This window comes from Puntigrus tetrazona, chromosome 13, assembly GCF_018831695.1.
Source record: "Puntigrus tetrazona isolate hp1 chromosome 13, ASM1883169v1, whole genome shotgun sequence".
NCBI lineage: Eukaryota > Metazoa > Chordata > Actinopteri > Cypriniformes > Cyprinidae > Puntigrus > Puntigrus tetrazona.
Window position 1 is genome coordinate 24,416,492 of NC_056711.1, and position 27,069 is coordinate 24,443,560.

The 27,069-nt window shown below is 37.2% G+C and overlaps 1 protein-coding gene across 1 annotated transcript; it reads right to left on the reverse strand.

Moving 5' to 3' along the window:
* Positions 1 to 13,528: 13,528 nt before the first annotated feature.
* On the reverse strand, positions 13,529 to 24,842 carry slc2a15a (solute carrier family 2 member 15a). The gene is made up of 12 exons (XM_043255913.1): positions 24,717 to 24,842; positions 23,793 to 23,891; positions 22,357 to 22,517; positions 21,147 to 21,271; positions 20,907 to 21,052; positions 20,657 to 20,789; positions 19,768 to 19,955; positions 17,748 to 17,858; positions 16,873 to 16,974; positions 16,694 to 16,769; positions 15,011 to 15,138; positions 13,529 to 14,834 (listed from the first exon to the last, which is right to left on the reverse strand). Exons 1-12 carry the CDS (start codon positions 24,759 to 24,761, stop codon positions 14,580 to 14,582), a joined length of 1,569 nt encoding a protein of 522 aa, XP_043111848.1. The 5' UTR covers positions 24,762 to 24,842; the 3' UTR covers positions 13,529 to 14,579.
* Between the last annotated feature and the right edge of the window lie 2,227 nt (positions 24,843 to 27,069).

A 27,069-nucleotide genomic window follows, 5' to 3' on the forward strand; every position in this document is an offset into this window, starting at 1 on the left:
TGTTTTAAGGTATCCCTGGTACAGTGTAACTATACATTTAAATAGGGAGTAATTTTTAATCAGCTAAATGTACTTACTAGGGTTTTACTTGCATGCAAGTATGCATAATAATTTTTTATTATAATAGCAAGTACATGTAACGTGTAACAAGGGCAACTGAAAATATTTACCTAACATTTTTTAAATATATAATATATAAATTATTGGTGTGTGAAATCCAATATTTTATAGCCTAAGTAAACGGTTTTTAAAAGTTTTTAGTAGCCTACCATCAGAAATGCACCTAGAAAGGAGGAAAATGCAAGACCCTGGGACAAGACAGGGAACGACACAGCATTCCACAAGCATTCCCTCTCTCTCTCTCTCTCACCCTTCATATGTCAATCAGTCTTGTTATCTCCCTGGTCTCACCCCTGTGCCTGCCTGCTTTCCCGTTCGTGGCCGTCGATGTGTTAATCACCCTGCTCTGCTGACAGAGGGACCCAGATATTTTGACGTCCTGATAACCCCGTGCAGGACCTCCATGTCCTTCTCTCTTTTTCTCTCTCACACTGCCCTGTCTCTGGATCTCAAAGCTTTCTCCTTTGCCACCTCCACCCCCAACCAAAACACTCTGAGACCTTCTTATCAAAGCCCCCAGAAATAGACACCGGGGGTCAATGAGAATCTTTGCTGCCACTTACTTTGCGGCCACCTCTGAGAAACAGGGCCATGTTGTCGCCACAAATATATTGTTCATATTCGCGTGGTGACATTCTCAGAAGCAGTGGCAAGAAATAAGTAATCATTTTATAAATACCTTTGAGATCATAGTAAATATATACTATTATATGATTCTATACATTATTTTTATTTGTGACGATATATTTGTTTTTGTCATAGTGCTGTCAAACGATTAATCACAATCAATTGATTCCAAAATACATTTTTATTTTTGAGTTTACTGCATATGTTTATTATGTATATAAGAAATACAAACATATGCATGTATATATTTAAGAAAAATGTTTATATTAATAGTAATAGAAATCTATATACTATACAATGTTTATATTATAGTAATAGAAATCTATAATTTAAAAAATATATATACTGGATGTGTGTTTATATATAAAAATAAATAAACGCAGTACATATATTATGTAAACAAAAACTTATGGTTGTGATTAATCATTTGACAGCATTAACTGTCAAAGGATTAATCACGATTAACTGCTTCCAAAATAAAAGTTAATTACATAATATGTGATATGTATATTTATTATGTGTATATAAATAAAAACACAAGCATGTATATATTTAAGAGAAATATGTTTATATGTGACATATATTTATATATAATATACAACATAATATAAATACATAGAAGTATATACATGTAAATATTTTCAATATATATACTGTATGTGTGTGTCTATATATAGATAATAAATATGCACAGTACACACACATATATTGTGTAAACAAAACTTTTATTATTAATCTCAATTAATTATCTGACAGCACTAATATAAACACGAATAAAGACCCTGTTGAAACTGGTTTCCCAACAACAGGAATAGTTGAAGAAATTCAAAATTTTTGTGTTTGTGAAATATCAGCAAACCATTAAAACAGCTCTAATTAAGAAGGAAAATGCATACAAAGACTTGACAGGAAATAAATGTTGATTATACCTGGAAGCATCCCTGAATGAGACTCTTTAAAGTTGATGTATTGGCGGTGGCAAGAGGGAGGAGGGAACTGGGAGGGAGGGGGCTGACTGAAATAAGAACTGTTTTGGCGAGCAGTTGATACATTTGATACGGGACTCACTGGATCCTCGACACGAGCTGTCAATGTGCTAGCAGGGGAGGCTAATCAATCACTGGCCTTCTATCTGGCCTGCCTGTCTCCCGGAGCCTGGGGATGCCCTGTTTGTGTTGAACGAGGCCTGTAGAGTCGAGGGCTGTGCTGTTACAGTAACCCCTCCACCCTCCTCCCCACCTCCCATGCTTCTTTCTGCAGCTGGGTAAGGTGTACTAGAGCGAGTCCTGGCCTCCGCTCTGCCGTGTTTGTGTATGTCACTCTCATGTCACTTCAGAGTCGCTTTCTGACCCGGCAGGGCTGAGCAAAACGTCTGATGTCTGCACTGTCAACGAGGCGGTTCACTGCACTAAGTTTAGCCTCTCCACTGGAGTGTTGCTGTGAAGTGGGGTGAGACATGTTGATGTACCGGTATGTATGAACCAATTCCACTTAATTCATTGGAGTAAGTATGTAATGGCATATTTGCAGCCGGTTCTCATGCTCTGTGTGAATGATGCGAGGGTCCGGTCCCACAGCTGTGAATCTGAGTGGTAGGTGGCTTTGGAAAAGCTTTAGGGACGGAGAGTCCCGGCAGCCCGCCGGCAATTGTTTAACACCCGCAGAATGAATATGTAAAGTGCAGCTAGCTCATAAATACAACATGAAAAGGCTCCTGCTGGGTATAAAGACATGTTATTAGCCTGACTTTGAAAAAGACAACTGGGAGTATTACAATGAGACTGTATATTCATTGGGGACATGTCCTCGGCCACACAATGGGGACAGATCATTAAATTAAGGAGAGGAAAGAAGTGATAATTTGGTAGATTGTTTAGTACAAATATGGGGGAAATAATGTTTTCCATCTACTACTGTGTTGTTTTCATTTGCTGAACAGAGAGATCAGTGTGAAACTCAAGCCTCATTTACTGTTTGGGGGTCGGAAAGAGCCTAAGGGCCATTCTAATCGCTTAAAAATAGTATCAGGTGGATCCTGAAAGCTGAATATAAACAAAATGCTTTAAATTCCCTAAAAGAAAATGGTCTTGTTCTCTAATTAGAATGAAGATATTGCTTATATATTCCATAAGTTGTATACATAGAGATAGACTTATTTCTGTAGATGTCTTGTATTTTTCTACTGTACTAGTAGTACTAAGTTTGTGGTCTGTAACTTTTTATACATAAATGAATACTTAAGCAAGCATACATTAAACTGATGAAAACGGTCAAAAAACCCTTAAATGTTGTTCTTTGTGTTCATTAGAGATACCCAAATTCTGTAAATATTACCTTCAGCATTGTTACCCTGAATTCACAATGAATTACTATTAAAAAACACATTCTAAACTGGAATAATATTTCACAATATTACAGGGCTTTCTTGATTAAAATGCAGGTGAACAAAATTCTTACCCATAAACAGCTTTGGTTGTATGACAATCATTATCAATTACATTTCTGGAAAACTTGTGCCTACTTTATTGTAAAACAGATCTGTCTGGGTTTTGATTTGGAACATATTAAAGGAAATTGTTGGGGAAAAACGTTAATTTTAATTTACATTTATTATTTTGCAAATAATTTATAGGCCTCTCTGGTCCCCAAACACTAAAAAAGTCAATCTCAACAGAACATGAGGGTTTGTTTCTCCCTGTTCCTCTTCCTTTGTCAGCTGTGTCCAAACTTGGAACGATTAAAATGATTTAGAAGAGCGAAAAGAAGGAAAACCGACAATTCTGTGGTCTTTTTTATTCTGGGATTGCATTCCCAGCTTGCTCCAGATGTAGAACGGTGGATGTTATCTCCACATGAAAGCCACTGTCACAACTGTCCTAAAAACAACCTGCCTCATGCCTTTCAAGTGTTGAATGTCCAAAAAAGATGATTTTGACAAATTGTTCGGAGGTTCCTCTGACATGTTGAGGATGATAAACATCTGGAACTCACAGTCAGAAATATGTCCTCCACACCCCTTTACGGCTCACGGAAGTGTGACTTCAGCACGCTGTAGCCGACACTCATATCAAACAAGTTTCACACACTTTATTATTTTTATGCTCTACAAGTATATAGATCTATAAGGTGGGACATTAAACAAGTTGAGCAGCTGCCAAGCTTCCCAGGTGGAAGTCGTAGGCATTGTGCATGTGAAAATGGATTTTTCGCAAATACTTAACTACTTTTTTCTTAAGCACGGCTCCCTGCGGTGCATATTACTCTATGTGTGGGACTGATTTACAGAGATGTTTGTAAGCCTAGCTAAGTGTGTGTTTCTGTTAATACAGTCACTTTCTAGGGACCAAAAAGCAGTCTGGGTGGTGAACAGAACGGCAACAGCTTTCCCAGCCATTCACTTAATTCCCAAAAAAGTCATCCTATAATGTGCTATGTAGTGAGAAGTGCTCACCATGACATGTACACCCACAAACACACACGTACTTATCCAGCAGATGATGTCCTTCTTAACACAAGCCATTCATCGTCACACAATTAGGGCATTTTTTCAGCACCTGCTGCAGTGGGAATGCCCGTTTGCCTGTGTTAATTAGAGCCAGACTTCACTGCTCCTCTCTGAAAACATGTTCAGAGATGCAATCCTGACCACCACAGTGTACCCACTTATCACTGCCACTTACTCGAGATCGTGCATCTAATGCCTCAAGAGGGAAATAATCACAGCAGACTCTTGATTGGCTAAAAACAATGATGTCTTAAAGGGATAGTTCACCTAAAACTAAAATTCAACTAAAAGTTGTTACAAAATATCTCATGTGGTGGACAAAAAAAGATATTCTTTCTTAGATGTTGTTTTAGATCCCATTGACTTTCATTGTACAGACAAAAATAGTAAAATAAAATAATTAATACAAGTTTGGAACAACATAAGACTAACAATCATTGATTTGAGTGAAGTGACAAAACCTGTATTAATTTATAAGTATAACCTGTAACTGTACAAACATTTTAGTCCATGCAATGCTGTTTTGGACCCCATTGGGTTTCATTGCAGAGCAAAACCTTTGAAACAAAGACAGTCGTAAAAGTTTGGAATGACAAGAGTGTAAATTATGACAAAATTTCATCTTTGGCTGAACTGACGTCAGAAAATGTACATGCCTGTACAGTGTTGTTTTGACTACACTGACTTTCATTGCAGAAGCAAAATCAGTTGAGAACAAGAAAAAACTCCTTTTGAAGTGACATGAGGGTGAATAAACAATGACAGAAATTTCATATTTGGGTGAATTGATGCCAAAACGTGTATCGATTCATTTTTATTATTTGAACACAAAAAAAGATCTGCATTTTCTTGCACATGCAGTGTTGTTTTAAACCCCACTGACTTTCATAGTGGGGGCAAAAGAATTGAAACAAAGACAGTTATACAGGTTTGGAATGACATGAACACAAGTAAACAATGGCAATATTTTTGGTAAACTGTCCTTTTAATATTAATGTGGCTCTTTAGGTGTGTTGGAGAGTCAGTGAGGTAATATGAAAGCGCTTCTGTCCTGATTTTGAGGAGATGACCTGTATTGTTAAAGGTTAAAGCACTAGCCTTCAAGAACACTTAATAACTCCTGGCTGGTTACAGCTTCTCATTGTTTTCACTTTAAAGAGCTGTAAAGTGCCACCTAAGGGGTGAAAGAAATTCCCTGTCTGATTGAGAAAGAATCCAGCTCACACTCGCTGACTACAGGCCACAATGCAAACTGGGAAATTGTGCTTATTGTCATTCGTAGAGGGCAGACATTCAAGGCTCTTTTTTCTTCGGCTATACTCCGCCGTTACAGGTAGTTGCGACCTATCACTACTTGTTGAAATTTAGGCCCACTACACAAAAAGAATGGAAGTACAATGACTTCAAATAAGTTTCTAGGTAAACTCCCTTTAGAGCCATATAAAAGAGAAGACTGTACTCAGACACATGTACCTTGCGTATTCTAGCTGTGTATTGGCTTATTGTTTTGACGTTGTAAATTAGGACAGTAAAATGTCTTCCAGCATTTACGAATGAATAAAGGTTGGGCATCACTGTTTTTTTCATGACCCCTCAAAGAAAACTAACACTTCATGAGAATTTAGTAATATTGCCATTTGCCAGTAAAGAAGTAAAACAAAAAATATGACAAAAAAGCAGACATCAAATTCTACAACTTATAAGAATGTTTCATGAGCAAGGACACTGATAGAGTAAAAATTGCTGATTAGTTTAAGGTTTTTTTCTTTTTTAAAATGATTATTCTCATTATGTTATTTGACAGCTTAATCTACAAGCTATGTTCAGAATAGCTTCAGAATAGCATAATAGGCTATATTATATGCGCTATGCAAATTAAATGTATGCAGGACTGAATTTAAAATTAGCATGCTACTATTTCTAACAAATAAAAATATGGCAGAAACGATACGTCCAATGTGATTCTGAATATAGCCTGTGGATTATCTACAACATTCATCAGTGTCTAAAATACAAATTACGTATGCATTTCACATGATTTCATCTTCCACTGACAGTTTTCTAAAATTATAATTTTGAAACATGAACTGTATTAAACATGCAATGACAAAAATATAGCATGCTACCGATTCAAATGTTTATTATAGCATAATGTGTACGGTTTATCATACTACGTAGTATATAATAAACACTGTACAGTATTGTGCATGTTAAAATCCCATTTCTAACACAGCCTGATTTTCAGGAAGAAACATATGACCTTTGACCTCCCTTTAGTTTAAAGCGTGCTCCCTGAGCTCCCTCTAGTGTCCAGTTGGGAATGACACCACAAGAAAAATCATATTCGCAATTAAATATTACCATACAGCAGCCTCCTCTAGCATAACCGCAGTTTCCCTAGCCAAAAAGAAACATTAACACATCATTAGAAGAGCAGCAATCTCAGACACAGAAATCAAACAGACTGATTGAAGTGTCAAACTCTTACTTAATCTGAAAAGTGTGACAACTTTGGATTTAGATTCTTTGTTGAAAGTAACAAGTGGTATTTTGCTCAGTAAGTGATCAGTAAGCTAATAATGCTGTGAAAACATGCACTTTAGTACACATACTAAGCAAATGAAAACAGAGAGGCTTGTTAGGGTGTTTCTACTTTGCGAATATTTTACACAACCTAGAAATGCCGATGCTTTCAAGATGCGACAGATTGCATTGCTAATAAGTTTCTAAGCTGTAATACACAACAGATGACCAAACACCAAAGAAACAGGTTTATATCTTTAGATCTGGATCACTTCAGGATCAAAACAAAGGCAAGGCTTTCTCAGTTAAAAAGGGGATAGAAATGAAATGTCTGAAACCAGTCGCAAATGTATATTCGAATTATCTTCCAAACATATCTGCGGGAAACCAGACGTGAATGCATATTTTACATCAAGAAATGTATGCATATGCATTTTTCTGCTTAAGAAATGCACAGTATTATAGGTCTCTTGGCTAAAGACCCGGCGCTCCTCACACTGATTTGAGAGTTGTCAGTGAGTTGTTTAAGAGACTTAGCAGCTAAGTAGCAGGAACGTGTAATATTTGACAGCTATCTGCTGGCATGTTGACAAAAAGGACGGTGGAGGAACATTTTAAAACATGCAAATGAAGAGAGACAGAGGAGAAAAAGGGATGTCACACTCTCTGTGTTAATTTTCATGGAGTTTCTGTAATTTTACATATTTACTAGTTACATATTCGTCACTATGAATTTGCTTGCTATTTGCTCATACTTTATTTCTGGGATTTAAACGCATTAAGCATTAAAATTCATTTTCACTGTGGTCAAGCAAGATATTTGAAAAAATAAATCACATTTTCTTCAGAAAATTTAAAAATCTAGTTATCCATAGTAATATTTTAAACTGATTTTATATAAAATGAATAAAAAAAAATCTTTTTTTTGCTATGTTTGTCTAAAATTCAAGTTTGAGAAATAAAAGTAACTACCAATATTCAATAGTAAGTTGTACTGCATTAGTATGAAAATTAATATTAGAAATGTTATAGATTTATGAGGCAGTGAATAAATAAATATAGTGTCTGGTAAATACTATATATAATTTGAAGGTAATTACATGCACACAAAATAATAACATTTACTAAAATAAAATATCAAGTATATATTTAGAAATATAAAAGAGGTTTGGAGCTAATCACAGTCATTTGATCAACAAAAAACTACATGTTCACAATACAATTGGATCTTTGCAGTAAGTTTGTCCTTGATTTTAATCATTAATACCTTAAGTTCAGTTTAAAAAAATAATGCCAATATTTGATTAGTCCATTGTGATGCATCAATATATAATTTTAATATTATAAATACTATAGCTCTAAAGCTGTTATCTGTTTAGAATTAATTTATTGTTCTACATCTCACCTCTAGAGATCCTCTTTACTGCCCAACTAAAGTAATAACACTTTGGTGCTGTCATTGACAGCAGACTCTAGGTGGCACACTAGACAGCTTTTGTGTCCCCCGAAGACACACACACTTTTGCTGGGACTGCAATTAAGAGTTGCTCTGCCTGCATATCGTTGTTTTGCATATGTATATGAATGCAAATATACACATGCAATACATTTCGCTTATTTTGGTCCTGCAAAATTCAATATTCCTGTAATGTAGCTACTTAACTCACTTAATCTAACACAGAAATCCTTACATTTCCATCTTTCAAATGACCTTCATCAGTGACAAATAAACCAACATACAGGTACACAATAATCCATAAAAACAGGTGCGGGTACACAAATACATTTTCACACACTCGTATGAGCAAACATGCAGAAACACACACACACACACACAGATACTCAAAAAGCAGCCCTTCTCGTTTCTTGTCTATAAATACCCTCTCCTCAGTGATGGCTGTCAGGGCCTGTAACCTTGGCTTCTCCACTAGTGCACTGATTTATGGCGGGGCTAGATTGAACCGACCTTGCACTTGGTCTCAAGCAGTATAAGTAATGGCGGGTCATCAGCGCTGAAACTGGCAGCCATCTTAGGCAGGGTTCGTCTGTTGCTTTTGTCTCTATTTCTCTGTGTAGCCTCTACCCCGGGCATTGCCAAATGGACATGAGTGGCCCCCTGCTTTTGTGGTCATCATATAGAGAGGGTGAAATGAAGGCTTAACTGCAGTAAGGATCAGGCGGCGGTCAGCAGTAGCTCGCTTTAATTTCATGCCTAATTTCTCCCTGTGCTCAAAGAATTGATCTCTCTCCTCTGTCTCCCTAACCTCGGCCTGGCTGTCGAGAGCTCCAGCCGGACGGGGGCGTGAGGTAGGGGCCAGACTGTGGCAATCCATCACACACCTCCCTAGCCCTGGATTCACAGCTCTGCTCCGAGCAGAGCCCGAGTGATGAAAGCTAAGCCACAAAATGAGCTTATTAGATCATCATAAACTCAACAGGCCAGATTCATCAAACGAGCGCATGTTGCTCAGCGAAATTCATTCTCTCGACTCGGAATGCATCACAAAGCAGAATTTCCCGATAAACATTTGCATGCAAAACACTGTCACGAGCAATCATATGTGATCCCGGACCACAAAACCAGTCATAAGGGTCATTTTATAAAAATATTTAAATTGAGATTTATACATCTGAATAAATAAGCTTTCTATTGATATATGTTTTGTTAGGATAGGACAATATTTCACCGACGTATAACCATTTGAATATTTGGAATCTGAGGATGCAAAAAATTAACATACTGAGAAAATGTAATTTTTTTCAATTGTCCAAATGAAGAAAATATAACCCAGCGTCTTAAGACTGGTTTTGTGGTCCAGCGTCTCATATTTGACAAACACACAGAAGAGAGGGTCAGTTTATGTGGAGAAATGATGTGGTTTCTTGCAGTTTTGTTGCATATTTCCCAGAACATGTGCTAGCAAGACCAATGTCATGAGTTGATTCCCAGGGAAGGTGCAGAATATATATAAAGTACATTAATTTACAGTAGGTTCACTTATTTGTAAATTAAAGTAAATTCTAGTCTCTATACATAAAAAAACAGCCATATCTTTAAAATTTTTTTTTCATAAATCATAAATAAAGTGACTACAATATATAATACAACTAAATAAAATATATTGTTTTATTTAATATAAAATTTAAAAAGTCAAAGTTTGAGCAAATCACAATTCAGCCAATTAAAATAATTTGTCAATCACAACACTCTAGGTTTAATCCAATAAAAGCAAACACTGAAAGTAAAACGGTGGTGGAAATATTGGTTGGTCACAACCCCCTTTTCATGTCACTAAGATCTGAAGGTTCTGTCAAAATGACAAAATGGCTCCCCTCTGGCTGCACAGCTCAGACGAAAACTACAAGCTTGGCACAATAAAACCTCCTATATCATTCAATGAATCCTCAGGTCACAGAGGAGCCGTGGAGGCTCCTCTGGAGAGTGAGCTGATGGACAGTGCCTTCTTTTATAGGTCAGTCTACAATTTTCAGATGCCAGAGTCTGCCGAGGATCTGATAATGTCACAGGCACAGACGTGACCTAGTTACAAGCGTTCAAATCGGCGATAATCAAATACAGGCCTATCAATTTTGAGGTCGACCTAATGCGATTGCGAAAGAATCTTTTTATAAAGGTGGACAACCCTCTTTGCTTAACCACCACGGTGTCGTTCACCACCTAATCTTCAAAAAGTCCTTGAGGGGCATAACAAGCATTCAGTGGTAATGAAATCAGTGGGCACACAGACATCAGTGAAGAATGACATACTCGGAGCCCACCACTGACACACAGTCAATCCTTATTTACTTAATTGCATGGCAAGCGGCTCACATGGAGCTATTTGTCTCTCTGTCTGTCCCACTGTTTGTCAGGACGTTTCATCACTGGCTGGGTTTGCGTCTCCGCTCCCATCTGTGCCCGTCTGTATTCGGGAGCTGGCAGTGAGACAGCGCTCCCCATCACCGGCAGCTCAGTCTGCATCCCCATCTTCCAGCCATAAATCCTGAAATAACGGAATGCAAGAGCATTCGCTCCAGACTGCGCTGCCACGAGTGAGAGAGAAAGAACGTGTAGCAGCTGAAGAGAGAGAGAGAGAGAGAGAGGAAAGAAAGAGTAAAAGAACGAGAGAACGCCTTTGGCTTCTCAGATCCAATTAGTCGGTCGTGTGTAGTCGCTTCTCTCTCCCTCCTTCTCCCCGCCATCTTAATTGGAAGCCGGAGAGACCAGTCGAAATCGCATTAACAGAGGTCCTGACAGAGAGGACCATCAATCTTTTTTTATTACGGTGTAATGGGGGTTCTTGGGAGCCGCAATTCGATTTGTCACTGGCCTCGTTCGCTGATAACAGGCATTTGTCATCACTTTCCCTCGCCTTAATGTTATCATCTCGGGCTTGACAGCTGCCTCCATCCAGGGAGTCCCAGCGACACAGCACATCCGTCAACATAATATTTCCACGGCCAAGGGGACTGCTACAGCAATAAGCCACATTAAAGCACTTATGAGAAGAAAATCTGTTGTCATTAATTAAAATGTTGGAGCGAGCAGCAGGTCTTCTGTGTGAGGGTACTGTGTGTGTTTGTTTCTTTATGAGGTGACAGTGGGAGTGGGAGTGTTGAAATATTCTCCCGCTTCCTGCCATTGTCATTATGACAAAATGTCTGCTCGGAAGTGGGTATTCTGCTACCACATCTTGACACATTCACACGGCGCGCACATATTGACGATTTTCGCTTCTAAATGTATGGTTTATTGTCTAATAAATGTGTTCGGAATGCTGAAGAGGATCGTGCGCCTATAAACACAGCATACCTTCACATTCGTTTGCTGTAGACACCTTGATCGTCTTCCTCTTCCGGGCAGCAGAGGGCAGAGTCGAGTCGGCGGTGACAGGTGTTGGGCCGACAGAAGATTCCTCTGCTGCTAATTAGACCAGCGTTCTCTCCTCCTGCTGACCTACAGGACACAGACACTCATTCCATCAGGGGAGTCAATTCACGGTGAAATATGAGCTGCCGTTTTTAGAGCTGTGCAGGTTGGGTGACGACTTAAGAGTGACTTTATTTTACCAAACTAGATTCAGCGGGCATTACCTGTGCTCACTCGAACTCGTGCAAGTCAGTGAAGGAAAGCTAAAATGTCAGTTCTATCTGCAGCGGTGCGGGTCCTTCAAAGTCATATCAGTGGAAAATAGTGAGACTCTGCCTTGTGGGAAATAAAACAGACTTGGATCAACAGGGCCATGCTGTGTCCGGACCACCCAATCATGAGCCCTCCCCTACGAGTGACAGAGAGAGATAGAGAGACAGATAGATAGAACGATAGATAGATTATAGATAGATAAAATTCTGTAACGATCGATCAATAGATGATTAATAGATAAATAGATTTAAGATAGTTATATAGATAAAATGATATAACAATAGATAGATGATAGATAAAATGATATAACTATATAACAATAGATAGATATGATAGATAAAATGATATAACCGTATAACAATAGATAGATAGATGGAAAAACAGACCTGTAGATAGATAGATAGAACTATAGAATGTTAGATATAACAAAGATAGATAAAACGATAGATAAATAAAATGACATAATGATATAACAATAGATAAAATGATATAACAAATAGGTACATAGATAAAAATGATATAACGATAGATAGATATAATGATATAGATAAAATTATATAACTATAACAATAAATAGATATTATATAATGATATATCGAGGTAGATAGATAGATGATAGATAAATGATATAACAATAGACAGATATAACAATAGATATATATATAATGATAGATAGATAGATAGATAGATAGATAGATGAAATGATATAACTATATAACAATAAATAGAAAGCGTTTATGTTTTTGGAACGTGATTAAAAAAACAATAATTTTGGGGTTGTCTAACCCTTTAAACAGTGAACAAATAGTGAAAAAATATATTACATTAAAATGACATTTGGAGTAAAACTGCATTAAATTGTTTAGTAGAAGTAGCATAAAAAGACGTATGAGGCAATCCGGTACATAGCTGCCTTTCCAGCACTGTAATTTCTCTTCAAATGAACTGGGAGAGTACAGCTGTGCACAATGGCCCATCGAGATCCCGTTTAACCAGTGACCTTGAGCTCGGTGTTTGAAGACTGACCAAACAGAAAGCCAGACACAATTCAGCTCACAATTTCTCTTCTCGAAGCGGGAGACGCAGGCGTATGATATCATTAGTCTGTGTGGGTCTATTCTGGGGAGATCTGGAGAGGCTCACACAGATGGAGAGCACCGCCCAGGGGCTTGATAGACCCGAGAAACCCATTCATACTTGCACAGGCCTGGGATAACAGAGGCAAGACAACACTAAACACGCACATAGCTCTCTGTGTAGATACATATCAATAATCTCATACGTACCTTAAATGTGGGAACATAGAACCCTTCAAGGGCACTATATTAAAGGTGTGTCTCAAATGTGTATCTGCATATAAATTGCCATACAGCTGTTTGGGATCCATAGGGGAAGGTGAGAGACTCTTCTCTTTAATTAAGCATTAAATCTGCCTCTTCAGTGAGTTAATGAAGCTCTTCTCTGACTGGCAATGGCGCTCTTTGGCAGAAACCAGCAGTGTCTGTATTCAGATCCTGCTTTGTAAGCTTTTTTCACTCTGCACCCTGATGTTCTCAATAAATGGGTTACCACAGGCTCATTTAAAACACTTTTATTTGGTGTGTTATAAAGGTTTGAATACTCGTAAAATATTTTTAGTACATGTGAGGTCAAATACAGTTATAAATATCCATATAAATTAGATCGAAACTCAGATATCACATACAGATAATATATAGATAATATACAAGATAACACTATGAATGGAACCTATACCTTATTCTTTCCCATTCAAAAGTTTTGGGTTGGTAAGACTTATAAATGGTTTTGATCTATCTCCTAAGGCTGCGTTTATTAGATTTTAAAAATATAAAATCAGAAAAAATATAAAATCTGGAAAGTATATTATTAGTTTTCAGCAGTCAATCTTCTGCATCACGTGATCCTTAAAAATAATTTTATGCTGATTGGTGCTCAATTAAAATTATTATTATAAATGTTGAAAACTCAATATTTGTATTATTCAACATTTTTTGATTAATAAAACATTCAAGCAAACAGTATTCATTTAAAACTATATAAAACTTAAAATCTTTAATGCATCCTCGCTGAATAAACATATTCTTACTAAACCAGCAACGTTGAAGTAGTGTATATGTACCATTACATATTTACAGTTGTAGCAGTGTTCAAAATGTCTGCAAATAAAACAACAATTTTGAAAAAAGCAAAGGAATATTTCAAATAAGTTTGATCTCTGCCTATTTTTAAGTTTCTAATAAAGTATTACATTAGCACCTGAGCATTACTAAATAATAAACAATAATATGTGCAAGAGATCATTGCAACTATTTATATATATACTCTTATAATGACAAAAATATGTATAAGACCTATATACATGAAGGAATTTCTTCCATAACACACACGTGACGAATAGCACATGTATATGGCACTGTTCATGTATATAAAGTAACACAAAGCTGTGTGTGTTTAAGCATCATTACAAATCTAAATCTGATTCTGAAAACTAATTTCAGCTCATGTTTTGTTACCAGAAGAAACAGACCTTCCGTTAGCAAAAGTAAGATTCACTTAACCGTGCCTTTCTTAATGCATGGCTGATAACTAATCTCATTCCTAAATGCAATCTCTAATGCAATTTTTGCTTTTCTTCTGCGTTTAAGGACAGGAAGAAGAACTGTCGAATTCAAGCGAGCCGTTTTCAAGCGTGCCGTATCCATTCATCTTTTTCAGTTTGAGCTGATCGGGGTGAGTGAGGGCCTGGCTCTCTTCCACAGCCTCTTTCGTAGCGAACATCTGACTAATCTCTACAAACGTTTTATTTTTAGTTTCCGGAATAACAAAGTACACGTAGATGGCCACTGACACGCATATCGTACAGAACACCAGATAGCAGTAGGACCCAGCAGACATCTGTATCAGAGAAATACGAAGTTATTCCTTTTAAAACAACTTAATTAAATGAAGATGATTGAATTTCACAACGACTGACTTTGACAAATGTTTTGGCGACCACAACCCTGGAAAACCCTTTTCCGATTACGCTCTGTGTACCTTTGGCTTTTAACTGCATTGAATGGATTCGGTACCTGAAGGAACGGAAAGATAAAGCCGATGGTGAAGTTGGACATCCAGTTAAGAGATCCTCCCACGGTGTATGCTGCGGGACGATGGGATTGCTTGAAAAGCTCAGCTGTGATCAGGAACGGGACACCCGCTAAAACAGACACACATTCGTACCAATGACATATTGTGACGTCACCTTTATATCTTTTATGTTTTCATGTTTAATCGCCCGCCTACGCAGTGAAAAAGTGCTGTGAAACCTAGAGAGGTTACATTTTTTTAGCCTAATATAACTCAAAAGAGCGCATATCACGAAGGCATTTTATGCACATGCATGTATGCATTGCTCTTCCGTAGTGCAACAGTTCTTGGAGGGAGGATGATACACTAGCTTTATGAAGAGCTCGTTATCTCAATATGCAGGAAGCAGAGATTGTTCCACTGCTTAAGTTCTAATCCCTTTTGGTTACAAGTGAAAAATAAGGAGGCACAAGGTGTTATTTCAAATGTAATGAATTCAGGAACAAGCCAAGCGATGGCTTCATTATTTGTGCGTGATAATTGCAGCAGGAGGCGTGCTGCAGTTAAATTGATAAGGAACTCTGCTTGTAATTCATTGTTCATGCAGGATTTTGTCTTAAAAAGCCATATTCATCATTGTTTATGAACAATGAGCCATAAAAAATCCTAATTAAAGACGTAATTACACCGATTGAGACTGGGGCCTGAGAATGAATTATAGATTTTGGAGTTGGGTTGGATAATGCATCAACTCAGTAAAGCACTTGTAGTCTCATTCATCACTGTAGCAGAGCTACTCCTCTCTGCTCTTATTGTGTGCATAAACTATGAGTCTAATGCGCGTGCAGCACTAATAGAGGGAAGTACACACTTTAACTTCAATACTTTGATCTTTGAAACTCCTTAAAATGCCAATAGCTTCTCCTCAAAAGCATAAATTATCACTATATCAATTTAAGATGCATTTATTTTCCAAGGCGTCTGTATCCTGTTCTCTTACCTAATAACTGAATAATTATATATATTAAAAAATACACAATATACACATAAATGTATTTTTTTTTAATATTTTTCTGTAAACTAATGAACTGTATTAGTAAAATGAGGCAAAAAAACCAACTGAAAAATCATTTTGAAATAAATGAGATTAACATAACACATTGTTATGAAATAAAATGTAAAATTTGTAAGGATATATAGCATTAATCTTGATGAAATTTGGAAGTTTGGAATTTTTTATTAAATACCAAATATTAAATAAGAAATTGTTCCATCTTAAAATAATAATTATTAGTATTTTCAAATAATTCTTAAAATAATAAATCTAACTATTTCTGAAAGTTTGAAAGTCTTTATACCCTTCTGCACTAATATAATATGAATATATTAAATATAGATATAAAAAAATGTCTTTGTAAAATCCTTCAGTAATTATTCAAAAAACCTAGTGCTCAAATAAATAGTGAGGTCTATAATGAACTGCAGTTGCGATTGCTTTTCAAAGTTACACCCCCAGGTGTCGCTATTTCACTATTTGAAGGCGTCATCTGGGACTTCAGGGTCAAAGAGCAGGCAACTACTCATCCAATTGAAGCAGTGCTCTACTGAAAGAGCCTGAGCATGACTGAAAGCGATGCAGCCAAGTAGATCACTTTAATAAATAGTCTAAGAGAGACAGAACTCACCCGGCCCGATGCAGAAACCAGCGATGATCCCGACCACACACCCCACACTCACATATCTCATGAAAGGCACGTGTATCTGAAAACGTGGTAGTAACGAAAAAGTGTTGCGTCACCTGTCATTTTTGCCAACAGCTATTTCAATTGAAAGTGTTTTTACACTGTATTAATATTTCGCTTACTTGAAGAATGAGAGACAGCGTAATCCCGGCGCAGCACATTCCCATAACACCAAAGCCTCCGATTATCAACGGCCTTCGCCCGAGACGCTCAATGGTGAAACACTGAACGAAAAACAAAAGATGCGATGTGGATGTTCACGACAGACGCTTCCTTTTTGTCTCGATCGGATTAATTAGTAACCGCTGTCTTGAAAGAAAGACTTTCTGTGCTTTTTTTGAAAGCGAATGTCGCAGAAGCATGAAGTGGAACCTTGTTTTTTCATTAAGTGCTGCTAAAATTGAGCGCTAAAGCTGTGCACTGTTGACTTAAAGGCGGCTGAAGCTGACATAAGAATGAATAGCTGTAATTTTATAACCAATCTCTAGCCTTCCTCTCGTGTGCCATTCGCCTCCCGAGTGAGGGCCAATTGACACTGACAGCAATGAGTTCTTCTGACTAACAGCGCGCCTCTTTCTCTCCGGTTGCTGCTGGTGCATCACTAAATCCCGGCTAAGCGACGCAACTGGGAGAGAGAGAGACTGAATCCGGCCTTCATTACAGCTCTGAGATGTGACCCAAGAAAGAAGGCGGCAAAAACAAGACACATCAGTCTCTCTAACGCTCGTCTTACACAGTGATTTTTATGCGTGTCACAGCAGAAAAATACACAACGTGAGCTCGGAAAGATTGAGGGCAAAGCTAAATGAAAATGATTGAGATATGAAGAGACGTTCTTTTTCAAATGCAGCAACTCCAGCGAAGTAATAGACCAAGTGATGTCTAATAAACTATTTCGAGTCACTATATTACCCTGTCAGATAGTCTTTTACCGCTATCAATAATTGAAACAGACAATTTTCGCATCGGAAGCGTTGGCGGAAATATGAAAACTCACCCCGATGAGGCCTGCAACGATCTCTATAGCTCCAGTTCCTACAGTCGTGTACTGGATCTCGGGCGCCGGGATCCCGGCGTTCTCGAAGATGTCGTTGGTGTAAAACCATATCTGGAGAGAAGAGTGGAAGGATAGTGATTTTGGCTTGTACAGGTGGCATATCGTGACTACGAGCGGTTACAGCGTACAACACTTCAGATTCAATTTGAGAGCTGGAGGGCTGTGTGTGAGGTTAGGCAGGGGGGTAATCAGAGGGAACACAGACGGTTTGAGAGCTGCTGGGACTGTAGAGGACACACACGGCCTGCCTCTCTCCTGCTGCTCATGCTGAAGTCAGCCAAGACTCACCACCTGTCAGCCCCATTTACACTGAATACACACACACAGACGCTCACAGGGTCACCTGCCACCTAAGGGCCCTACAGTCAATGTCATTTAATATTCAAATTTGATATCCAAACCCCACAGGGCAAACATGAAGGGTCCTACTTTGACAAGATGTATCTATGATTTGGGGAATTAAGGTTTAGGTTAAGGCTGGTTTGTAGCCAGATGAGACTGTAAGGAAATGCGACCATTTTAGCTTTTTTTCATATATATATATATATATATATATATATATATATATATATATATATATATATATATAACGATCTTGGTAAGGACTAGTTGAATAATGCAAGTCACAAACATCATCACGTTCATGTGTCAAATCTCATCGAAAAGAAATGAGATGCTCAATTTTGTTTTGTTTCAGAATCAGTTAAATGAATGTCAATGACTGTAAATGAATTATATTGATGAATCACCACAGAGATAATGGCTTTTATTTATCATTTTGTTGTTGGTTGTGGAAATCTGAAGGGGTAAAGACATGACAGAAACAGAAATTAGAGTTCGACAAACTCCAGATAAAATCGGAAGCCTTTTTTCTTCATTTTGTGGCATAATCTGCGGAATTCTGCAGAATGTAATGTGGTAAACAGAGCTGAGAGTACTGCACTGTTAGCATCAAATGAATGATTAAATGAACTACAAGCAAGGAGTGGGGAAAAATGCAGAAGTTTGCGAATGATGGCTGTTTGAATTCTGCTGAGCTCTGGGCAGGCAGATTCCGTGTGGGCCTGGTAATGAGCTATCGTCTTTATCCTCATTATTACATGAAGAATTAGTCTGACAAATAACAACATTTCAGAAGAATAATGCAATATGTATATAAGACATTTCTATAAAAGAAAAACTAATATATTAAATACACAGGATGGTTTACTGGTATAACCTTTTTAATGTGATGCTTAAAGATTCTTATTCATAAATCTGATTCTGATCATAATATATATGCTATTAAAGAGCACCGCTGTGGCAAGTATAAAGGAACGATGTTAGCTGACAGGTATAACTTCCATAAAACTATACCATTGGGGGAAAAAAAAAATAAAAAAATTCTGGAATCACAAGCTAATTGTTAAACTGTTAGTTCTGATTTAAAGTGTTTTTTATAGATCAAAAAAGATCTGCCAAATCACTCTAATCACCATCTTAACGATGTAACAATAAAAAAATACATCTAATTTGCTTGAATAATAGCCTTTATTTATCACTATAGCAGAGCTGTGCAAATTAGACTCCATAAACACTTGAAAAAAGATTGTAATTTGTTAAACTCTGATGGATGAAAAGAGAGGTTTCTGTCCTCAGTCCTTATAATCATCTGAATAATTAAGCTGAAGTTAAACAAAACTATTTCAAGAAGGTAATACGAATATTAAGAGCCACTTTAAATTCCGGCGCATAGCCACTGCTCTGCTGTGCGGGTTGAAACCACTTTGGTTGCCTGCTGTTTATTTGATGTTGGAAGAAATCTTGTGAGGATTTAGAGGCTAAATACTCGCCATGCCCAGATCCCATCACTGTTTGCATTCTTCATATCATTACCATTCCATTACAAAGGGCTCAAAACTCAAATCTCAAAACATGCAGTGTAGTCAGCTCTATACGTTAACCAGGATGTTGATCTTACCGCATCAATGCCAGACAGCTGCATACCGATGTTGATAACCACCACGGACAGGACCTGCCAGCGAACAGTGTGATCCAGAATCAGCTGCCAGACAGACACGGTCTCCACTGAGGACAGAGAGCGTTGCTCCTCTTGCATCTCCTCTATCTCTGCCTGGATGTTACATTTGGCTCTGTACCATTTCAAGGCTGCACCAACAAAGACAACACAAACGATTGGTTTAATGTTCACCTGTTTCATTGGTTTGGCTGATAAAGAGCTTTTTTTTAAGCACTTTGAAATATTCCAACAATGGAAAACAAAATGTGTTTGAAATACATTTATTTCATGCTAAGTATATTACAAATACATTTTCATATGTATGTACTTAATAAAATGCCCTGCAATTGTACTTTTAATATATTAAACTGGTATACTTCAAGTTTGCTAAATTGGAACTGCTAATTTTGTACTTAATGCACTTTAATTGTGAAGAAGTAGTGCTGAAATCTAATTAAAGACATACTTACATTTGATTGTGCTAAAGTAGAACGTATACTTTTTAATGTACATTTTAAATATTTTCCGTTTAAATGGCAATATTACACAATCCTTTTAAAAGTGACATTAACACGCATTTTAGGCTTATTTATAAGAAATGTGCATTGTACGCACGTAATACTCCAAATAAATACCAGTGGGTCTCGAGTTATCTGTCAGTAAATATGTTCATTGATTTTAACTATACTTGTATGAAATAAATGCATTTCAAACACACTACTTTTTCACTAGGGGACCCATGAACTAACCAAAAAAAAAAAACTTGCTTAAAAATAATACTTTTAAAAAAGAATCATTTTTATCTTCTTTTCAAGTAAAAACGTATTCATAAACATTTTTTTTCTCTCACCGGTAATAGTGGCATGAACATTGTGCTTCTCAATCAACAGGTAGCGTGGGCTTTCTGGAAACCACGGTAAGAGCATCAGCTGGATAAAGGTGGGCACAACCACAAGGGAGAGAAACAGGGGCCAGTGCTCTTCCTGTCAAACCAAACAGCACAAGTTTAACCTATATGAAAATATCTATTTTAAGAAATAAAAGACACATATAATTGTATGATGTTAAATTGCTGCTTGATGTTAAGTTCCCAATTGTACCTTTCCCAAAAGTTCATGCAGGCCCAAGACTTGAGCTAAGAAAACCCCCGCACAAATGAAAATGCTGGGCATGAGCCCCAGGAAGCCTCTCAGATTTTTCGGCGCGATCTCTCCCAGGTACATGGGCACAACGCTGAGAGAGATACCTGGAAGTTGGAGATGAGCAAAGCGAAGCATGTCAGAGTCTATTCACATCGAGCCTTACTTTGCTATACCGGCTTATTTAAATCTGGGACATACCTGAATGTATTCCTGTTATAAAACGACCAAAGATGACCATTTCGGGTGAACCACAGATCCTGCTGAAGCCCATGAGTGATCCTGCTAGGAACACCAGTACAGTGGAGTTGACCACTGTTCCTTTCCTGCAAAAGCAAAGACTGTGAAGTTCTGCTCTGGCACTGCTCATTAAGCTAGGACAGTCATGCTCGATAGCCAGCCACCTGGGAGTTTAACTATCAAAACTAGATAAGTGATGTTCCATGACAGTGCTGCTGGGTGAAATAGCTGCATTCCTTGATTAGTTCTATCAAGTTGTAAACTTTCCCCCTGATTTACAGACGGCTGCACCGTGTTCTGCGTTATGATCACCTTACTGCTATAAAACATTTTGCTGGACTGAAATTGATTAGAACAATAAATAGGGTCATGAATCATCGTCTTTCATTTGCATTTAAATGTCTGCAGTCAAATCTTGTGACGCCACTCATAGACACTCAGAACAGACTAGACAAGTGTACTTCCAGAGTCCTTGGAGAGAACAAAATAGAAGTTTAAGGCAGTAAGTTAGGAAATGCACATAGATATAAAGTTGTTAAATTCACAGTTTTGTCTTTATACAAATATGCCCCGATAGCTAAAAAAAAGATAGGGGTTTATCCTTTTCAATTCATAAAAATACAAACTTGTTATTTAAACATCCTCATGTTGTTCCAAACTTGTATGATATCTAAAGGAAAAGTTTGAATAATGTACTTTGTTTTGCATGCAATTAGAAATAAGGCAGACAAAGGCTTTTTAAAAGACACAAAATATCATTCAAGTATTATAAAATAATCTTTCGCTAAGCTTTTTGCCTCGTTTTTGAGGCCTGAAAGCTCTATTTTCCATTCACAGTAACTACATGTATAGAACACAACCAGTGCATAATTTAAAATGCATTCTTTAGTGTTACATGGAAGAGAGAAATTATAGCATTTTTATTTTTGGTTGGACTTATCACCAACAGAGACGATTAGAACTACCTAACTGGACAGAACAAAATGTCTCCTCTTTTCAGAGTGCAAACAAGGCCATTTACAAGGCAAAGGCAAAGTCGTTCGGTGCGGTCAGAGAGGTCAGGTGAGGTGACAGATGAGGAAGAATCTACCTCGATGGCCTTGACACTCAGAGGATTTCCTGGCAGGGTGACCACACCATGCCAGATGTTATGGGTCTGCTCCTGACTTACCTTCCAAATTTGGTGACCAGAGTGCCCACCATCAAAGAGCCGATCAGGCCTCCAATCGCAAACACAGAAACGGTGAGTGAATACATGAGCGTCAGGGCCTCGTCGTTCAATCCAGTTCCATTGCGGCTTACCACTGTACGGTTATAGAACTCTTTAATGTACTAGTGAAAGGGAGATGGAGAGACACAGAGAAGGAGAAATTAAAGTGAATAGTCCAATTCATTATTAATTAAACAAAGATACAAAAATATTTTTTAACATTTTTTTTATAATAATATCATAAAGGTGGTCCATATGAATACTATAACTACTACTAGATTTGGAATTACTTAAGACTGATTTTAATGTCTTTTTTTGGCATTTAACATATAGTACTGTGAGTCTCAAGAAAGCCATCATCAACAGACATTCCCAATTTCTAATATTTCAAGTTTTCATATTTCGAATCTCAAAGCTTCTATTCAGTAAAACACACCTCAGCATGGACTTACGTCTCGTGACAAGCTCTTCTCTCTTTCTCTCTCTGTGGCCTGTGCTTTAAGGTCACAGTCTATTTTCATTTAATCAGTTTATGTACCTTTTCATTTCTATTATAACTTCAAGTTGGAAAAGTGCAGCACAATTGAATAGACATGTTAAAACTCGATATAGCCTTTAATATGATAATATTGATAGAGATTTTGCATCAAAAAAGAAAAAAAGTAAGCAACTCTTTCCAGTTTTGATTTTTCATTTCTACGTTTGAATCCTCTTCATTAGCACATTGTGTTCCAAGAAAAACAGAACAAAACAAAGCCACTTAAGTAGGGTATATAACAGCCAGTCAGGAGACCAGACAGGAAAATTTAAATATTTTCGTCATTAACAGGCTAATGGGGCAGGGCAAATAGGTCCCTACTTATATACATGAAGAGCTGCTAGAGGCAACCACTGCAGCACAAAATGCCTGACAAGCCAAGATGAACAAATAACATCGAACTGACTCATTTACAAAAAATGAAAATAAGGCTTCAACACTTTGTTTCGTCAAGTTTCTGGAGAAAGTGTAAAGATAACTTTCTCTTTTTGTCCTAAATCGATATCCATATGCTCTCTGGTTAAAATTATGATTCATTCATGAAATTTTAAATCTACGATATTAATAGTGAGTACCATAAAAATGTAATTTCATGTTAGTTGAAATGATTTATTATCGAATTTCATGTAGAAATCCCACTTTTACAACAAGAATGTAAAGAATGCATAGAATCATGTTAAAGCAACATTCCCTAAGATCTTCAGGAGAGCCTTTGTTTAGGCCACATTTATTTCAACCTCGAGCCTGATGTGCATCTATCTCCCAAAACCCACTTTTAAGAAACTTTGTGATAAATGGAAATATGTATACTTCCTTGGATGAGCAGTTTTGGCAATTGAGGTACTGAATGAGCTCTTACCCCGGCAGGAGAGTTGACCACAGCTAAGTTGTACCCGTAAAGCATTGAGCTACCAAACGAGGTGAGGAAAGCCACTGCCAGCAGAGATGAGGTAAGATGCTAAGAAACAAGAAACAAGAACATATTTATGGCATGTAAGCCGCCTTGTTTTAAAGTGGCAAACTTATGGTGTTTCTAAAGAACAAATTCAGGAATTAAACAAAAACAGACATTTTATAAAAAATATCGATAAATAGTGCTTAGTACATAAACAATAGTTTTTTAATTCATATAGTTCATGTTGGACTAGTACAGTATTTAAAGTGCATGTGGCACACATTAAAGTATGTTAGTCTTATAAAGATATATTATAAAGATTCTATTCAATTTTATAATTATTCATAAAAGGTTTATGTAATAGTTCAAGTCAGAAGGTTAAAGAACAGCTTTTTTTATGGTGTGACTTCAGTGCTTGTTACACTTCAGATCATGAGTGGAAAACTTAATTTGTCCCACTAAGTGGTCAGATACAGTTGCTTATGTGTAGTCCTACACGTGAGGGAAGATGCTGAGAAAATGTCTTGTGACATTAACTTAATGCCTTTTCTTTTTTCCACACACCATATCGTACAAAAGAAAAATGTGACATTAAATATTGCATTAAATATTACTGATATTACAATACCTTTTGAAACCGATTATTACAAACCCTTCATCAGGCAAAATTCAACAGCCTGCTAAAATGAAACTTTAATAAAGTATTCTTTGAGAGATCATGTTTAAACTAACTACTACTGAAGATCCGTAGACGGCAATCAATAATACGGTTTAAGAGAATGATGAAAATAAAAAAAAAAAATGGAACGAAAACAAAAAAGTTACAACAAACGAAGATTTATAGCAAAGCCACATATCATTTGAATAATTAAAAAAAAGTCTACTTACCGATGTTATTTTTCCTGGACCAAGTATTAACACTTCTTCCGCCATATTCAAGTTATTTATATGCTACAAGGCTTCTTGAGATAAATACGAGTTAGGTTTAGTTAGTTAGTTTCTACTGGCCGTCTGTGCTACCGACTTCATCTTGGACGTGAGGGTGTGGTCATAGCGGGCGTAAGGGCGTGGTCACGCGTGATTGACAGACAGTCCATCGTATGATTGACAGCCAAGCGGCCCGTCATCTCGTCAATCCTGCGCGCGCGCTTCTCGCGCTGCACTTCCGACCGAAACAAGACCGCGCTTGTACAATCACATGACAGTCAACAACGTGATTCCTGCTGAAATCAATTAGCTAAGTGAATTTACAAAAGCCTGTGGTCACCAGAACGACGGGACGACGGAGGATCCAGTAGTGAGTAATCCTAAAAGACAGCAACAGAGAGCAAAAAGATGTTCATAAACGGTCTGGTGTATCAATAGAGTGAATGAATACATTGAATGCTATTAGTGTCGGTTCAGTGCACTCAATGAGGAGCTAGTTCGTTTTAAACTTTAAATAGCTCCTCTTTCGTGAATTACATGTTCTGTTTCTTATAATTGTAGTACCCAGATGAGGTTCTCACGATGATATTATAGTTGGTAGATTTAATATGTTCTTTAGGATTCTATACTAAAAGACTCCAGTGAGCTTAAAGTCAACATGAAATGTTGTAGAAAATGTTCCCTTCTGCTGAAATTAATTATTTAGCTTTTTTTTTTTTAGTCCTGCCTAGACTATCCTGTTTTTGCACAAGCAAGTAGTAGCCTAATGCTTCTCCTTATCCATTGAATTTATGCTCGCTTTATTTTTATGCACCAGGAAAAGGCAGTTCTCCTGGTATAATTTGCCATATTTCCATCAGTTCTTAATGCATACTTTGTTTTTATTATTTTTGTAATGTTTAATCAAAATGGCCCAACTGGATCGTCTATAAAACAACAAACTTGTTAATGTGCATATCATCTCTGCACACTTAAGTTCATTTGCATCCATTTTTGAGGACAATGCTCACTCGTTTTAAAATTCAGTCAGCAACCAATACATAGAAGTTCCTGCCATACACTTATTTTTTTTTTTTACTATTTAGTATTAATCATAATTGTATAACAATATGGAACAAAATATCTATTGCCTCCTCTGTTCAACGGCAACTTTAAATCTTGTCTTGTTAAATATTCAGGAGAAAAAGTGATGGAGACAAAGCAAGAGGGCTCTATAGACATCCTAAATGTTTTACATTGCTGATTTTAGGTATCGCTGGTTTTGCTCGTTATAGCGAAACTATGTTTATGAGTTAAACAAGTTTGAAAATTGATGTTACAGTTCGAGTCACAAGTTATAGCTCATATAATCATTTGTCAGTTGAAGTGTGGTGATGAGGATGACCCGTTTTCACGCATGAAAGTCAAAGAAAGTTGCAGAGATCTTCTGTCCTGTGTCTCCCTCAAGGAAAACAGGATCTGACTGATCTGTCATGAGACTAACAACCTCATGCTGCTTCATGAAAGTCGTTTGTTTTAAAATAATACGTGGGTACTGAAATGGGCATGTGTGGGTATGAAATATAAATTCCCCTTATTTTACCTAGTCATTGCTTGGAAAATCAAATTAGAAATGAATCTTTTGTACTCTATTTCCACCCGGACTCAGACCTGGTTTTATTATGGCACTGGCGGAGTCTATAAATGTATAGAAACTTGCTCTTCGCATTCTCATCATTCTCTCTCCTTCACTCCTCAATCCCCAAGCTAGCACATGTGACCCTGGAGTATAGATTGAGCTGCTCTAGTTGATTGCTGTTGGTGTGTTCGTCTAATGCTGGGTTGGAGAGCGTTGTGTACTTGATCAGGTTAAGAATGACTTAGATTGATGGCTGCCCCTGAAACCTAATATCCTTTCCCTCTATGGCTGATTCTCTGATGAATGTAATCAGGGACAGCTACTCACAAGCTGACAGCAGGTTAGATTTCTCCAGATCAATGGCGATGTCCTCTGTCTCTTAAAGTCTTTCTTTATAGCCAATCGCTGTTAAAAATCACACCTCATTCACTCAACTGTATTTATTGATTAGGAAAAAAAACACTTAAGCTATATATGATTTATGATAGATAGATGATAGATTTACTATAAATAGATATACCATGGATAGATAAATGGATACATATACTATAGATAGATTAATAGACAATTGATGGATATGTTATGCATAGGTAGATAGATCGATGGATAGATCCTATGCAGCTAATCGCATACAAAACACGTTGTGTGTACTGTATATATTTATTATGTATAGAGACACACACACACACAGTGTAG